Raw genomic sequence first — 17,155 nt, 5'->3', positions numbered from 1 at the left:
CGGCGTCGGCGACGACTCTCTTCGTCACTTAATTACAACAGAAGGTGATGGTGGAGAATGCGGTAGAGATAAACAGAGGTTTGGGATGGGTGGCCAGAAAACACATAACCGAGATGAAGCTTTGGCGGCAACGCAACGGAACCGGAGAAGGATGGCGAGCAGTGACGTCGCATGGAAGCCCTAGAATGGTTATGTTTTAAGAGTTGAGGATTGGAGAGAATTTAAATTGACAAAAGGAAACTTGATCAACAAATTATATGAAAAATATATGTTCAGATTAACAAATTTTCAGTTACCCATCATTTATTAAGTTTTTTTTTTCTATTTGATCACTCCAAAATTCTGTATATTACAATTCTACCACCCTTAAAAAAAATTTCGTCCTCGAAATTGCTAAGTGCAGGCAAAGCAGGAAAATTTATTATTATTATTATTATTATTATTATTATTATTATTATTATTATTATTTTGCTACGTGAGATTACCTTAAACTTCTCAGATAAGATATGTGAAACTTTAAACATGAAAAATACAAGTGTCTTGATATAAGAGATAGAAAGGAAAACTAATTTTTAGTGTTTCGGAAAATGACGTCTAACTCTAGACTATTAACTGATAGGCATATAACTATGCGATAAAACGTAACTTAAACATATTACTTTATTATAGCCATAGTGATGTTGAATGAAACTAGTAACGCATTTGGTAAACTAAAACATGTAACTGATAAAACTTGGTCTTTTTACCTGAAAACATAAAATTTTATCTGAATACATAATCATATAATCGATGACTAGTAAATAAAAACGAAAATAACTGAAGACACCTGACAGAAACGTTTAGTTAATATTAGAAGCGAAAAATAAATAATTGATACATGTGACTTATAAATAACCAATCAGGCACTTCAAAAATCCAAGACTTGAATGAATATATAAATTCAAATAACACATTTTAAATGTTACTATACATTTCTTAACTCGTGTATTATTATTTAAACAAATAACAAAAGACACATAACAATAGTATGGAATAGTGAAAACTTATGATGTCATATCTGAATATTAAAGAAACCTTAATATGCATAGTGAATTTTTTTTTTTAGTAGAACACATACGTACCTGTAAATTCACGATTATGTTCGCGACCATAATCGTCAATTTACCTTACGATTGTGTCCTAACTGTCCTTCCATTATGCACCTTAAAGACACGACTTAGCTTATAACAAAAAAAAATGACGTGACGACAGGCTAATTAAGAAATGATGTTTATTCAAATGTATAATTATTTCGGAAAACGTCGAGAGGCGTGCATGGTAGCAAAGTCTGAATCGAGCATAGAGGGCTATGTCAAAGTCGTGATCCTTTTAGTTGTGTCAAACGTTGTCTTCAAAAGTCATTTCCATATTTGTATAGTGTAAGCATGAACAATTTATTCAACTAAATGAAATCCAGAAAGTCAGAGATTGACGTAGGTGCCTAGAAAGGACTCTAAAAATAGACCGAAAATCACAAAATGATCGGCACGAAGATTGATATGAAATATTAATCCTAACCCAACGTCTACCCATTATCTCACAAGTCTGATTTTAAGGTTTAAGTTTTCTACAGGAAAGAGCCTTAGCTCTGATACCATAACTGTAACACCCCAACCGGGAACAGGTCGACGTGTCACTATTACAGATATCATAGCAAAATTCGAATAAGCCTAAGTCAAATTATATTAACTCAAATAACCGAAAATGAATAGCCTTTAAAAAGCTTGAACTTCATTATTATATCTCATCACTAATTTCCCCGAGTCCCGTATTACCTGAAAACAAAATAAGAAAAACAAAACAAGAAAATACGGTTGAGCCAAAAATTGCCCAGTAACGGAAAGAACAATAGTATAGGTAAGGACAAATGTAAGAAAATAAATATACAGACTTCAATTCAAACTCGAAACCAACCTTTTCACCGAAACAAATACTTAATAAAATTCAGAGGTATGATCCGACACTTGCCAGAACATAATCAAACACATGCGGAAACATATCATAACACATACACACATCAAACCACGTGACTACACAAATCAATAATTCAAAGTCACGTGAAACGGAAGCACCCACGAGCCTAACAGAACATACTGGTACACAGCTAGCTAGTCCATGCACCAAGGAGACGGTGTGGGTGGCGTGCACACATTGTTCCATCTCAAACAGAAGTCAGGAGTCAGGAGTCGGAGCTAAGATCGATCTATACGCCTCTAAGTGGCCAAGGTACTACATGAGTACTTTCAGAGACGCCGTGAACTTTGATTACGCACTGTCACGATAAGTGCCATGTCGTTGACGCCCCAACGACAAGTCAGAATTTGCTCGGGTAACAGAGTACAAAAGATAACACCATATAACTAAACATATTCAAACCGAAACATGCAATAAAGAGTACAAAATAAATAATCTATTGCATGCTACAAAAATATATTATATAATATAACTGAACTCAAAATATAACTGACGCGTAACGAAAATCCGTACTACAAAGTAACGGAATAGATTCAATACTATTAGTAAACGAGAATAGAAACCGTACTACGAAGTAACAGAATATAATTAATACTATTAGAGAAAGAAACCAGAAACCGTACTATGAAGTAACAGAATATAATTTATACTATGAGTGACAGAAACAAGAATACGTACCTTAGTAGTCAATAAGTAAGCACGCAAAGTCGAGCCACGTTAAGTCGTAATAACACCTACATTTTTATAGTTTGAATTAAATTTACAAAACTTAATTTAATTTTGCTGGTATCTTTTGCTCCGGCGACATATGCGTTTAAAATCTTTACTTTGTCATGATGGTCGAAAGTTTCAAAATTTATTTCATCTTTACATTAAGTACCACTAATAAAGTATGTTGAGTTTATTTTATCAACTAATGTGAATATGATTTTATAATTTGATATCATATGGTTGGAAACCCAAAATACACAAGTGACACAACTCCGTCTCCATCCACACACACAACCCAACACTTTTAAACACAATTCAATCACACACCATGCACACACAGTATATATACACTCATGCAAACACACACGTCAGTCATCAGCATTCTCAATTCTAAAGCAAATGTCATACAACGCTTTGTTATCAAGAACCATACACTCACGCCATACACACACAATAAACAAATATGACATACACATGCTTCACACACCGCACCCATCTACAACACACATATTCTTCGCGGAACCAAAACTAACCGAACCACGGTCGCCGGAACAAATCGAAACGATACCAAAATTTATATCTTTAAATTCAAATGAGACTAAGGTTTTGATTCGGTACCTCAATATATAGCCGAACACAAACTGAACGTATCAAAGAGCGAGAGCGGTGGAAGTACACGAGCGTGTGATGGTTATGAATCCGGTTATAACATAATGTTAGTTGCGCTGCGTCGGCGACGACTCTCTTCGTCACTAAATTACAACAGAAGGTGATGGTGGAGAATGCGGTAGAGATAAACAGAGGTTTGGGATGGGTGGCCAGAAAACACATAACCGAGATGAAGCTTTGGCGGCAACGCAACGGAACCGGAGAAGGATGGCGAGCAGTGACGTCGCATGGAAGCCCTAGAATGGTTATGTTTTAAGAGTTGAGGATTTGAGAGAATTTAAATTGACAAAAGGAAACTTGATCAACAAATTATATGAAAAATATATGTTCAGATTAACAAATTTTCAATTACTCATCATTTATTAAGTTTTTTTTTTTTTCTATTTGATCACTCCAAAATTCCGTATATTACAGGCGGGCAAAGATCCCTCATTTGGCTGAATGACAGGAATGCTTGAGTTCTTCACTGAAGATCCAAGTTCAATCTTCACATGTGTCATTTGAGTGGATATTAACAATAAATAATTTGAGCTAAGCCTTGCAAAGTTGTCAGTTCGGATCACGAGCCAATCCGGATTTTCATCCTATCTTATAGTGGCACAACCGCTTTCAAATTACAACCGAGGACATGATTTCTCGGAAAACCGGCCAATTCCAACTTCGAGCCAACGTGCAGACTTTGAAAATGCCACCAATGGCCACACGCTCTTATATTTTATGTCGTTTTGTTTGACTTTTGAGGTTAGAAATGACACATTAATCTTCAATGGGCCAATCTTGACAAAAATTAGACAATAAAAAAGATGTAATTTTCATTTTAATCTCTAAAACGTATAACTATTTTGGTAAACACTATCATAAAAGAAGTATTTTTAAACTAATAATCCATTTTATAGCTAATAACTTTTTTTGACTTGGCTCATATTTACCTAACTTGTTTTGATATGATCTATATTTTGCTCCATCCATAGAAACAATTTATGCATCCGTCATTGTGTGTCTCTATTCATTATTTCTATCGTATTTGGATAAATATTCGTTACACTTTTAAGGTTTTCATAATTCACAATAGTTAAGACACATACATTAATATAAAACACTTTACTAAACACGTAAATTGTTAGTGAGTAAACACTAAATTGTTCATAAATACTTGTTTTTGAGTGAAACTATTCACATAAATGTTTTCCAAGTAAAGTTTGTACAATATGATTATTAGATTTGTATTAAATTTCACACAATATATATTTCAAATTTGTAAAGGTAATAAGACAGACAATTAAATATATAAATGGTGAAGGACCAATTATGGTGGTGGACTTGTAGCTTCATTCGGACCATTCCTTGTTTGGGTAACAATGAAGCGATGTAAACACCACTTGCCCCTTGCGGTCCACACTTGACTCATGATACTCATCAAGTCAAATAGATTGTGGACAATATATGTAATATAACACCATTATTAGTTTTTGATAGATTGATCATCATATTCGTCAATAGTATGGTATGGTATGGAAGTATCATACTATCTTATCACACAATACAATACAATACAATACAATACAATACAATGATTTTATTAATAAATGTATATTAACTATTACTATATTTTTCTTAGCGGCGACTTTCTTGCAGTTAGGCCACCGCACTTTTTAAATTGAAGAGTCTCATTGTCTCACTCTGGGCATACTATGTTGTCTTAACCAAGCTCACGCCGGCTTCGGAGTTTGATTTGGGCGTTCCCTGAGAAACCATATCATTGGCTGCCACTTGATAGTCGTTGTGCCATCACAAGAGTAGAACTCTCTGGTGTAACACACGGAGGGACAAAAATTTGAGTGAACTCGGAATTCGAATTGACAACCTTATACAAAACCTAGTTCAAATCCTTTATTGTCTTAATCCACCATAAATTACACAAGTGGGATCGAACTTGAGTCTCGAGTAGACAACCCAAGCCTAAATAGGTTAAATAATATTAGCATAATGTATTATACAAAATCAATATATAACATAAAACGTGACAATAAATAAAAAAACTTGAAAACCAAATAATATTTTCATTACAACTCACTATACTTCTCATATTTAACAAATGAGCCCTTTATACTTTTAGTCCATGTATAAAAGCCACAAGACTATAACTTCATATTCATATACTTATGTTTGCATCAAAATATATGTACTCCAGTTAAGTTTTGTTGGCATACATTTCAGTTGGTTTAAAAAGTGACTTAACTTTTAAGTTGATCCCGTCCATGTAAAGTTTTTATGTTTAAGTTATTATCTATTATGTCAATGATCTTTAGCTCAGTTGATAAATGCTAATTGAATTAAATGTATGTATGAGGGTTCAATAGTTTTATGGGACTCTTCTGAGAGGTCATGATTCCAACAAGTGTATGCCGCTAATAGGAGAGAACGCCATTTTTGTAGCATTCGAACTCGGGTAAGGTGAATTGCAACAGTTGCACTAAGGCTGTTTAGAAAATGAATAAATTGTCTATCATCGAATGCAATGTTGCCAAAATAACGGGTTGACTAAATTAAAACCCTCGCATATAAGGACATAGGGACATGACCTTGAGGTTGAGAGGGTTCACATCACATTACCCTACCACAAGTCCACAATTTGAATGACAATATGTTTATCATCTAAAATCTTATAAATTAACAACTAGTTTGACCATACGTGTAATATGGGTATAAATTTCTTCACATGTAGTTGAAATTGAGGAACTAATTTTATATTGTTGGATGATAAGATAAATATATGTTGTTGGATGAGTAAATGACCAAGTTGTACACGTTATCAAAAAAAGATTCAAAATCACACACTAGGCATTTACATTAAATGTAACCTACTACATGAAGCACCAAAAAGGGGTGGAGTGCTTATTTCGTCGAAAGCATCAAATCGCCTAATCGCACACCCACCGTGAAACATGTTTGAGAAAGTTATACGAGTTTATAAATCAACTCAGGAAAGAAACAAAAAAACAGAGATTTATTTCCGAATGGTTCCTAAATTAATTTGTCAGAAATTAAGATTTAAGAAAATGGATATGACAGTGACCGAGACATAATGACAACAATGGCGGCGGAGTCAATTATAGAGGTGGATGACAGAAAATTTTGACTTAACGTTAGTAGTGACGATAGTAGCAATAGAAAGATAAACTCGAGTAAAATCTCCTCTACTTGAAAGGAATTTAATATTCAAGTCAATAATAACTCCAAATAAACATAAATAGGGGCTTAAACGAGCCAGTGTCAACCCCAAGCTCGACTAGGCTCAACCTCATCTCTTTTTGATCTGCAAGAGCTTGAGCTTGACTCGTTTCGAGCTCTTTTTCTGGAGGTCGAGCCCGACTCGTAAGTCGTTGTTTCAAGCTCGAACTCAACTTGTTTATTATATGCTAATTAATTTATATATGTTTTTAATTAACTTTATACATGACAAGAGGCTTCAATGAGCCTAAACTTAGCTCGAGCTCATGTAGTATCTTAATCAAAGCTCAAGCTCGAGCTCGTCAATGCCATGTGAAATCAATACATAAAGTCCAAACATGTAAAAGTGTAAAACTTAAAAATAGATATCACACAATCGAGATTTTAACAATCCAATCTCAAATGGCTCGCGAGCAGCCCGACTCGTTTCCACCCGTACCTTCAAAACCAAAATAGAAACAAGTTCTAAAGCCTAAAGTAGGGACTAAACCAACACATAATAATATCTCGAGTATAGAATATACAACTTTACAAAAGTGTAGTGTGTACTGTGTCTGTTAGCTAAGCAAACTACTACTATAAAGTAACGACTGCCGATTTCAGAGGCATCAAATCAGCAGTAAGAAGCTTCTCAAATCTTACAAAACGTCGTCGTTTGATACATGCAGCAGCAGCAGCCGTCACTTTGTAATTAAACATCCAAACCTATACATACACATTTCATTTTGCATATCTATATGTATTCGATATCTGATAGTAATTTAGTAATTTGTTAATTGAACTGTTAGGATAACTTCTGCTGTTATGTATTGTTGATTTTAGATCTGAATACGTGTTGTGATTTATAATATACTTAATTATTATTAGTTTTATACGCAATCGGGTAACATTTACTTTGCATGTGGTGGTTTAAGTTAGAATTCTGTTAGTGATCGGAAGGAAGAGAGTTAAAGGAAGATGGCGGCAAAGCAGCAGCAGCAATCGCAGTTCATGACGAACGCACCGCTAATTGAGGCTTCTGATACCAATCTGATTGTTGTTCCTGATGTAAGTATTACTTTTCGTTTCTTTTGCTATTTTATTATTATTATTACTATTTTAATGTTTTTATTATATTATTATTATTATTGTAATTGTTGTTGTTGTTGTTATTATTATTACTATTATTATTATTTAGAACATCTTTGATTAATACTACTACTGCTGATAATAATAATAATAATAATAATAATAATAATTTTATTGTTATTATTAGGCGGTGGGGTTAGGGTCATAACATCAGTCTGGATGGAGGCCGGACGGTCGTTATTACAAAAAAATTTCAAAATTTGACGGTTTATGGATAAAAGGCGCTTGGATATTGACTGAACGGTTTTTATTATTATTGTTGTAATTTGGCGCTGGATTTAGGGGCAGAACAGCCGTATAGATAGAGGTTGGACGGTGTTTTGACAAAAGAAATTTTCAAAGTTTGAATGTTTATGGTTAGAAGTTAGAACTGCCATTTAGATATCTGTCGAACGGCTGTTATGACCAATAATTTTCAAAGTTTGACCCCCTATGGTTAGAAGGGTCGTTTGCCGTTTTGACCAATATATTTAGAGTTTGACTTTTTTTTAGTCAAAACGGCCGTCTTCGTGTTTCATGGACCGTCATTTAATAGTGTTTGTAGCTATAGCATGGCTCATTTAGGATTTTGTTTTCATTTGGATTTTTTGAGTTTATGTTCAAGCATCATTGTTTACACTTTTCTCCAAATTGTCTTTTTGATTTATGGACAAATCAACTGTTGGAATTTTTATATTTTGTCTATTACTCTGAATTGATTTAACTTTCTGTTGTGAATTTATGCTGGTTAAAATAATTTAATCAACTTTGGTAATTGGTGTAAAGAGTACATGTATACTCTAAACAAGCCTGGATAGATCTAGTGCCAGATAATATAGTCAACTTGTTGTCAGTTTCAAAAACCAAAGCATTTGTTTAATTTGGTTAATATTGCAGACACCTTGGTGAATCTTTTCTTTGTTTTAAGTGTATTTTATTCATAAGATTAAATTTATATTTAAAAAGTGGGATTCTGAAAGTTAATATTTGATGGCTCTAATTATTTATATTTATTCAGAAAACAAGCTGGAGAAACTTCTTTGCATACTTGGGCCCTGGTTTTCTTGTTTCCATTGCATACATAGATCCTGGAAACTGTAAGATACTTCTTTGTCCTTTTAAAAAAAATAAATATATGTACACAATTATTTATGTAGCATACAGCTGATTTTAGTTTCAAATTCTTGCAGTTGAAACTGATTTACAATCAGGAGCCCAATACAAGTATGAGGTGCTTATATAATGTCCTTCTCGAGTTTACAGAATCTTTGCAATAAAATCATATGAAGTGAACATTCATCTTACAATAGTTACAAATAGGGGTGTAAAGTGTAAACGAGCCGATCCTGAGCTCGATTAGGCTTGAGCTTGGCTGGTTTAGTTTACCAGATATTGATTAAACTCGAGCTCGGCTTGTTTTGAGCTTTATTTCTAAAGCTCGAGTTTGGCTCGCTTGTATTTTTTCCAAGCTCGGGCTATCCTCGACTTGGCTAGTTTATTATTTATTAACTAATTTATATATTTATTTAACTATTATGTATATTTTATAAGTTATATTTTAAATACAACATATAGATATTATTTAGTTATTTATATCTTTATAAAATATCTAATAATTATTATAAAAAATATATATTGTTTAAGATATTAAATTTCAATTGTACAAATAATAGTCTCGTTACGAGCCAGCTTGAGCTCGATAACTGAAGCTCGGGCTCGTTTATTATACAAACATATTTTTAGGCTCAAGCTCGCTTAAGCTCGGCTCGATTCGAGCTTTTAGCGAAGGCGACCTCAAATAGCTTACAGGAGGCTTGGTTGTTTACACTCCTAGTTGCAAATCATTTTGAATCAACTCGTTGAAAGTTATGCAATATTATTTTGTTAGACCTTTTAAAACAGAGCATTTCTCTTTGCAGTTATTATGGATTATACTTGTAGCTTCAGTTGCTGCTCTTGTGATCCAATCTTTGGCGGCAAACCTCGGAGTTGTTACAGGTATTGATTTTTTATTTTTACTTATTATTTTAAATTTTACATCTTTTCGCCCTCCTAAAATTAGTACATATAACTCGAATTGATTTTCATGTAGGAAAACATTTAGCTGAGCATTGCAAAAATGAGTACGAGAAGGTTATCAGATACATTTTGTGGATTCTTGCTGAGATATCCATAGTTGCATGTGACATTCCTGAAGGTATTATTGCATTTTCTATTATTTCATCATCCGAGTAACTTAAATAATCATTCAGCGTTTCATGTGATATTGCTTTTGAGCCTTTTTAGTAGTTGATTCTGCTCTAAATTTTATTAAGAATACGATTATATGAAATAAATTTATTGCATCATTATTCAGATAGTTATTAAAAATTAGTTTTCTACATATATTAGAACTGAAAAAATTGTTATTTGTAATACACAGTAATTGGGACAGCGTTTGCGTTGAATATGCTATTCCATATTCCGGTATGGATTGGTGTGTTACTCACCGGTTTTAGTACTTTGATTCTGCTAGCACTACAACAATATGGGGTACTTATTATTTCCTTTCATATTATTTATCTATGCTCAAATTGGAAGCTAAATGAGATGACTTGTTTGTTATGCAGGTGAGAAAACTTGAATTCTTGATTGCTTTTTTGGTACTCACTATAGCCATATGCTTTCTTATTGAGCTCGGTATATCCAAGCCCGACGCTTCAGAAGTGCTATACGGGCTGTTTGTCCCTCAGCTCAAAGGTAGCGGGTCAACAGGTCTTGCAATTTCACTTCTTGGTGCTATGGTCATGCCGTAAGTCACCTTCATCTATAACACTTAGAGGTGTGTAAGAAACCGAAAAACCGAAAAATCCAAACCGAAAAAACTGAACCGAAACAAAAATCGACGGTTTGGTTTTATGTTTTTGTAAAAACCGCACTAACGGTTCGGTTTTCGTTTTGCATGTAAAAAAAACCGAAAAAACCGAACCGAATTCCTAAATTTATATATTTTTATATTTTATATTTTATATTTTATATTAGGTAATTTATAAGAATTTAATAAATATGTAACTCCAATATTTATGATCAAATGTATAATAGTCTATTATTTTACAATTAACAAAATTATTTATACCTAAATTAATTATTTTCTGCCAACTTTTTTTTCAGCCTAAAATTTTCAAGCTCAAATGGCAAAAGCCGTAAAAACCGAAACCGAACCGAAACCAAAACGAAAACCGAAAAAATAAAACCGAAAAAACCGAAACCGAACGGTTTCAAAAACTCCAAAAACCGAAGTTTTGGTTTTAGCCAAAAATTGCACCGAACCGCACCACGCACACCCTAACACTTTATTCAACTTTTGACCCGTTAATCACTTTAATAGCTAAAATACAAGACTTTACACATTTGACGCATTAGTGTTAAAATCTAAACCAAGTCTATCCGTTTATGTGATATTATTTTATTAACGCAGGCATAACCTTTTTTTGCACTCGGCTCTTGTGCTTTCTAGGAAAATACCTCGATCAGTTAGTGGCATAAAAGTAATTTTCATATCTTTTAGAATCATTCTTTTGATTATTATTATTATCTATGAACACATTATTAATGGAAACCTATGTATATAGGAAGCTTGCAGATTCTACTTGATAGAAAGTGGCATAGCACTTGCAGTGGCCTTCCTTATTAACATATCGGTTATATCAGTAAGCGGTTCAGTTTGCAACTCACCAAATTTGAACCCTGATGATCAAAAGAGTTGTGAAGATTTGGACTTGAACAAAGCATCTTTTTTGCTTAGAGTAAGCGACATTAATTACTGCTAAATGATATTAATCCCGTTAACGATGGGGCTTGAAAGCGATCATAATATCCTTTATTTCGTCCTTCTAGAATGTTTTAGGCAAATGGAGCTCTAAGGTCTTTGCAATTGCTTTGCTGGCATCCGGTCAGAGTTCCACTATAACCGGAACATATGCTGGCCAATATGTTATGCAGGTATTTATACGATTCGTTTTGCTTAAAAATATGTTATTACTATTATTAAAATAATATAACCTTCATCATCATCATCATCATCATCATCATCATCATCATCATCATCGTACTCAGTATATCCCACCAATAGCAAAGCTATGGTAGGGTCTGAGGAGGGTAAGATGTAGACAACCTTACTACCCCATAGGGATAGAGAGGCTGCTTCCGGTGAGACCCTCGGATCGATAGTAGTTTTGCATCAAGCCTTGGACATAAGGCACATAACACTCAACCATCCGGACACCAGCTGATTGGTGCATGTACCTTTGTCTTTCGGCCATCAACGCCACCACATGATGCCTGATTAACCTTCCGCCACTTTTAACGTTATTTTCACGAAAATAGTAGAATAACGTCAAAATTAGTGCAATTTCACTTTTGCTCACCCGAGGGCCCACAGCCCCACACATCAATACATTATATGCGTGCACCACAACTAGGGCGTGTAATCATATACGAGTATATGACACTATTTATTATTTGTTGCAGGGGTTTCTTGACCTACGAATGAAACCATGGCTTAGAAACTTCTTAACTCGGTGTTTAGCCATAGTCCCTAGCTTAATCGTTGCTCTGATAGGCGGTTCGGCTGGAGCTGGAAAGTTAATCATTATAGCATCGGTTAGTGATTATTCGTATTATATGTAAAGTTATTATTAATGTTTATTTACACATTTTTATTATGGCAGATGATATTGTCATTTGAACTACCATTTGCTCTCATTCCACTTCTCAAGTTCACAAGTAGTGAGACCAAGATGGGATCACACGCCAACTCGAAAACTGTAAGTAAAGTTATAATATTCATGAAAAACAATATTTATTTATACTGACTGTAAAATTACTATGTGTTTTCAGATCTCAACGATCACTTGGATCATCGGGTCGTTAATAATGGGAATAAACATATACTTTCTAGGTGACCATTTGATTTCAGTGCTCGTTCACGGGGATCTAGCACTTGTGGCCAAGATCTTTTGTGGTCTGTTGGGGTTTTCGGGTATGTTGATTTATTTAGCGGGGATCGGGTATTTAGTGGTGCGTAAAAATAAAGAGTCGTCGCATCTTTTGGCACTTACGACACCCGAGTCCCGGGAAATGGAGAGGACTGTTTCCGCGTATGATGGTCAACCGAGACAGGATATTGTTAGTATGCAACTTCCTCAAAGGAGGAGTATTGATGATGATAACAAATGAGTTGTTTAGTGGGGATTTAGAGCTATAGTAGAGTTGATTAACATCCTACAACTTTTAGAAAAAAAAAACTAAATAAAATAATGACAATATATTGTGATTATAGATGATGTTCAAATCTATGGAAATTGACCTTATGGTTTGGTAGTTATGATGACTACCATCATGCAAAGGTTGTGGGCAACAAGGTTCATGTGTTCATGTGGGTTGTGTAAGCAATATCATATTTTCATGATTTGGGTATCAAAGTTTGGTTAAATGGAGTAGGAGTGTGCATGACACCGAAACCTCAAAAACCCCAAACCGGAAAAACCGAAACGAAACAAAAACCGAAGGTTTAGTTATAGGTTTTTGTAAAACTGAACTTACGGTTTGGATTTGGTTTTGCATGTAATAAAAATTGAATAAATCGATCTGAATGCAAAGGTTTGGATTTGGTTTTGCATGTAATAAAAATTGAATAAATCGAACTGAATGCAAAGGTTTTTACTTGTTATTTAACGTTCTTTATTTTAAGTAATTTATAAAAATTTATAAATGTGTAACTTGATAGTTTAGTCTTCGACCTAAAATTTTCAAGTTCAAATGACGAAACTGAAAAAACCGAAACTAAACCGAACCCAAACTGAAAACCTAGAAAACTAAACGTTTTCAAAATTCAAAATCAATAATTAGGGCTTTGGTTTGATTTTAGTCCAAAACCGACCCAACCCAAATTGAGCCATTAGCCATAGCCGGTATTGGTCATATTCCAAAATGTTTTTTATTTACTCTATACAATTTTAGTAGTTGGGCCTAGTTTGGTTGTGAAAAAGACTGACAAGGGCCCAAAATAATTGCAAAGTTTTGAACTTTTGTATTTAAAAAAACACACAACTGATTGGATCCTTTTATTATAATAGTAATCAACCTATTACATAGTTGCGTACACAATTAATATCATCTTATATTATAAGGAACATATCATATGAGTTTACATGACAAACCACGTTATGTGTTTGTATTAATGCATTGACCACAATAAATCGAGTACGCGTGGCTAAATGAAAATATAACAATAAACACATATCACTAGTTACTAACTAGGACTGAATACGGATTTGGTCGTCGGTCTGGGTTTGTTGCACGGGGAGATGACCTTTCTCTTGCAAGCTCTTTACCGTCTCATATAAACACTGTTTAACCGGGGTGAACTCGAGTCCCAAATCCTTCAGTTTTTGGTTTGAGAATTTGTAGGGTTTTGCTCTTGGCTTTGTTTCATCTTTACACCTGTAATTAGTTTTTATTGTAACTTTAATTCTAGGAGTCACAAATCATAAATAATTAAATGCTAATCTAGTATGTTGAATTTAAAAATGACTACATAGGGGCGCAAACGAGCCAAGCCCAAGCTCGACTACGCTCGTTATGACTTACAAGCGCTCGTGTTTGAACTTGGCTTGTTTCAAGCTCTTTTTCTAAAACCCAAGCTCGGCTCGTGAGTTTTTTTTTCAAGCTCGGGCTCGGGTCATTTATTATTTACTAAAAAAATGTACATGTTTTTTAATTTTTAATTATTTTTATATATTTTGAGAAAAGAATCTTAAATAGATTAACCTTAACTCGAGCTCGTGTAGTACCTTAAAACGAGCCAAAGCTTAGCTCGAGCTTAGTTGTACGGTGTGAAAATAATAAAACTTAAAAGAGCTCATTAAGGCTTGACGAGCCTAAACGAGCTTTATTTGAGGTCTATTCCTGACTCAAGCTCGAAAAAAACTTTTTAACAATCTAAGCTCAAGTTGCTCGCTAGCAGCTCGGTTGGTCTGCACTCTATATTAACTAATCCGAGCCCATTACAAAAAGAAGTCATTTTTTGGATTCTAATGTCCACTGATGAGATGCAGTTGGTAAATGGGCCCGGGCCAATATGTGGGCCCACTGTGATAGTGGTATAGATGGTCATATTGGGGTTGGTGAGAAGTGATCCTGGCCATCAAATATTTAATTATTAGATTCCTATATTCTACTTGTTGGTGTGGACTTTTTGGACTTTTTCAATATAGACATGTGTCCAGTATTCATCTAATCATGTATTTGGTTCACCCAAATTTGCTATCTATATTATATAATTATAAAATTAGGGGTGTACCTAAGTGGTGGTAGCACGGCGTCGGTCGTCCCATGTGAAATTATTTTATAGTATTATAATATTATTATAGTGTAAAAACTCGACTAACCCCTGTGAGTATAGCGGTAGTCAACTAAAAGCATTTTTGACCCCGTAAAAAATATTCTTGGTACGCCACGAATTAAAAATGATACATTAGTGAAAGCAAATTGAGTTTCTCGTGGTATTCTTTCTTTCTTTTATTTTCCGAAAACATGTAAACATTTCATAATGTGAATATAAATGTGTAGATGTTTCAAATTGGATAGATGATGTAACATGTCTAATTAGGTTAGCGATTTAATACATTTTTTTTCTATATCAGTCAGATAAGTTAAAAATTAATTCCTTTTAAAGAAAAGTGAACTTACTTAGTGGGAATCGGGTACTCAGGGAAATACTTGGCTAAAATCTCGACCACTTCTCCTCGATGAAGCACACTCTCAGCACACAAATACCGACCAGAAGCCGAGGGAGTCTCGAATAGCAAAATGTGTGCCAATGCCACATCTCGTACATGAACATAAGATTGAACTGAATTAGCAAAGGTCTTTGTGGACCCGGTTAGGTACTTCAAGATATGAATGATGCTAGCATTGAGCGTAGGTTGCAAAAGTGGGCCCAACACCAACACCGGGTTCACTGCAACCAAGTCAACCCCTCTCGCTTTAGCCTCGTCCCATGCAGCCTGCTCCGCCACTGCCTTTCCATAGCAATACCAATTCTGTGATACATATAAATAAAAAAAAATATTATTTATAATTATTTTTTATTTTTTGCCAGAGTAGTTTAGTAAGTATAATAATAATAATATTAACATGAATAATAAAATCATGCTGACATTCTGGAATGATGAACAAGTCACACCAAAATATAGGAAAAATGTAAATAACATGTCATATGGCTGGAAATTAGGCCAAACATTTATATCATCATTATATTATTTATATTCATAATTTACTTATGTAATTAATTCTTCAAACCTTAGTGTTCTTGCAAAATTCAAGATCACTCCAACAGCTCTCATCAACAATATCATCAGGACTCCGGTTCGGATCCATGTACACCGCTCCAATCGACGACGTAAACACCACTCGACGAACTTTAGCTTCAGCCGCTGCCACTATCACATTTCTTGTTCCGATCACCGCGGGCTCCACCATTTGTTCCTATAATTAAATTTTAAACATAAATATAATTAGTCTTGGATTGACGTTCCTGTGACCTTTTTTTTTAACGGCAAATGTTATTCATACTGTTTTACATTTTACGTATTCCTGTAATTGTAATTGTTCATTAATGAACCGAATGTCTATATACGTACCGGATCATCGGTGACCGGAGAAGCAGTGTGGAAGACACCATCACATCCGTTAATTGCTTCACGTAAGCTCTCGAAATCGAGAAGATCCGCTTTGCATAGAGTTAACCTCTCCGTCGCTCCTTCGAGCTCTCTAAGGTGATTATTCTTCGGATCATCTAAAATTAATTAACATAACTGACCATTACGCAATTGAAACCGATAAAAAAGTTCTGATACCATGCAGAATAATGTTATTAAATATTATTAATTAACCAACCAGAATTCAATAAAAAAAATTAAATACAAAGAAACATAATCAAATACAATCTTCTATTTATGGTAATAATATAATATTACCTGGATTTCTAACTGTTCCTCTAACAGTATAGCCTTTCTCCAACAACAACTTCACCATCCATGAGGCGATGAATCCGCCAGCACCGGTGACGCAAATGACTTGATTGGTTGCCGGAGACATAACTGTAGGAGAAATTGGTTGGGGATATTGAAGTTTGAACATACAGATGCCAATATATATAAGCAGAAAAAAATAAATTTTAAAAAATTAAATTAAACATTTCACCAACTCCCCATAACCTGCTTTGGCCTACCTTTTAGTGCTAAGTCAACAAATCCATTCTTCAACTACAAATTTTTTTATTTTTATTTTTTATATTTTTGCATCTGTTTTACCTAACTTGGATTAATATATGTTGTTCCTACAAATTTAGATATTAGAGTTGTAATAAAATAATTCTTTA

General features: G+C 34.1%; 2 protein-coding genes across 2 annotated transcripts; one reads left to right on the top strand and one right to left on the bottom strand.

Moving 5' to 3' along the window:
• Positions 1–7,525: 7,525 nt before the first annotated feature.
• On the top strand, positions 7,526–12,992 carry LOC143548593 (metal transporter Nramp6-like). Its single transcript, XM_077039710.1, has 13 exons — positions 7,526–7,671; positions 8,750–8,828; positions 8,922–8,962; positions 9,651–9,729; positions 9,824–9,928; positions 10,154–10,263; positions 10,341–10,522; positions 11,189–11,258; positions 11,343–11,516; positions 11,608–11,712; positions 12,241–12,372; positions 12,441–12,536; positions 12,610–12,992. Exons 1-13 carry the CDS (start codon positions 7,582–7,584, stop codon positions 12,946–12,948), a joined length of 1,602 nt encoding a protein of 533 aa, XP_076895825.1. The 5' UTR covers positions 7,526–7,581; the 3' UTR covers positions 12,949–12,992.
• A 1,011-nt stretch (positions 12,993–14,003) lies between these two features.
• On the bottom strand, positions 14,004–16,930 carry LOC143548592 (cinnamoyl-CoA reductase 1-like). The gene is made up of 5 exons (XM_077039709.1): positions 16,752–16,930; positions 16,416–16,570; positions 16,075–16,260; positions 15,463–15,815; positions 14,004–14,214 (listed from the first exon to the last, which is right to left on the bottom strand). Exons 1-5 carry the CDS (start codon positions 16,912–16,914, stop codon positions 14,028–14,030), a joined length of 1,044 nt encoding a protein of 347 aa, XP_076895824.1. The 5' UTR covers positions 16,915–16,930; the 3' UTR covers positions 14,004–14,027.
• Between the last annotated feature and the right edge of the window lie 225 nt (positions 16,931–17,155).

This window comes from Bidens hawaiensis, unplaced genomic scaffold (assembly GCF_021521415.1).
Source record: "Bidens hawaiensis isolate Kalapana, Puna unplaced genomic scaffold, B.hawaiensis_p1.1 tig00015201_1, whole genome shotgun sequence".
NCBI lineage: Eukaryota > Viridiplantae > Streptophyta > Magnoliopsida > Asterales > Asteraceae > Bidens > Bidens hawaiensis.
The sequence above is the reverse complement of the archived record's forward strand: the minus strand, read 5'-3'. Positions and strand labels throughout refer to the sequence as shown.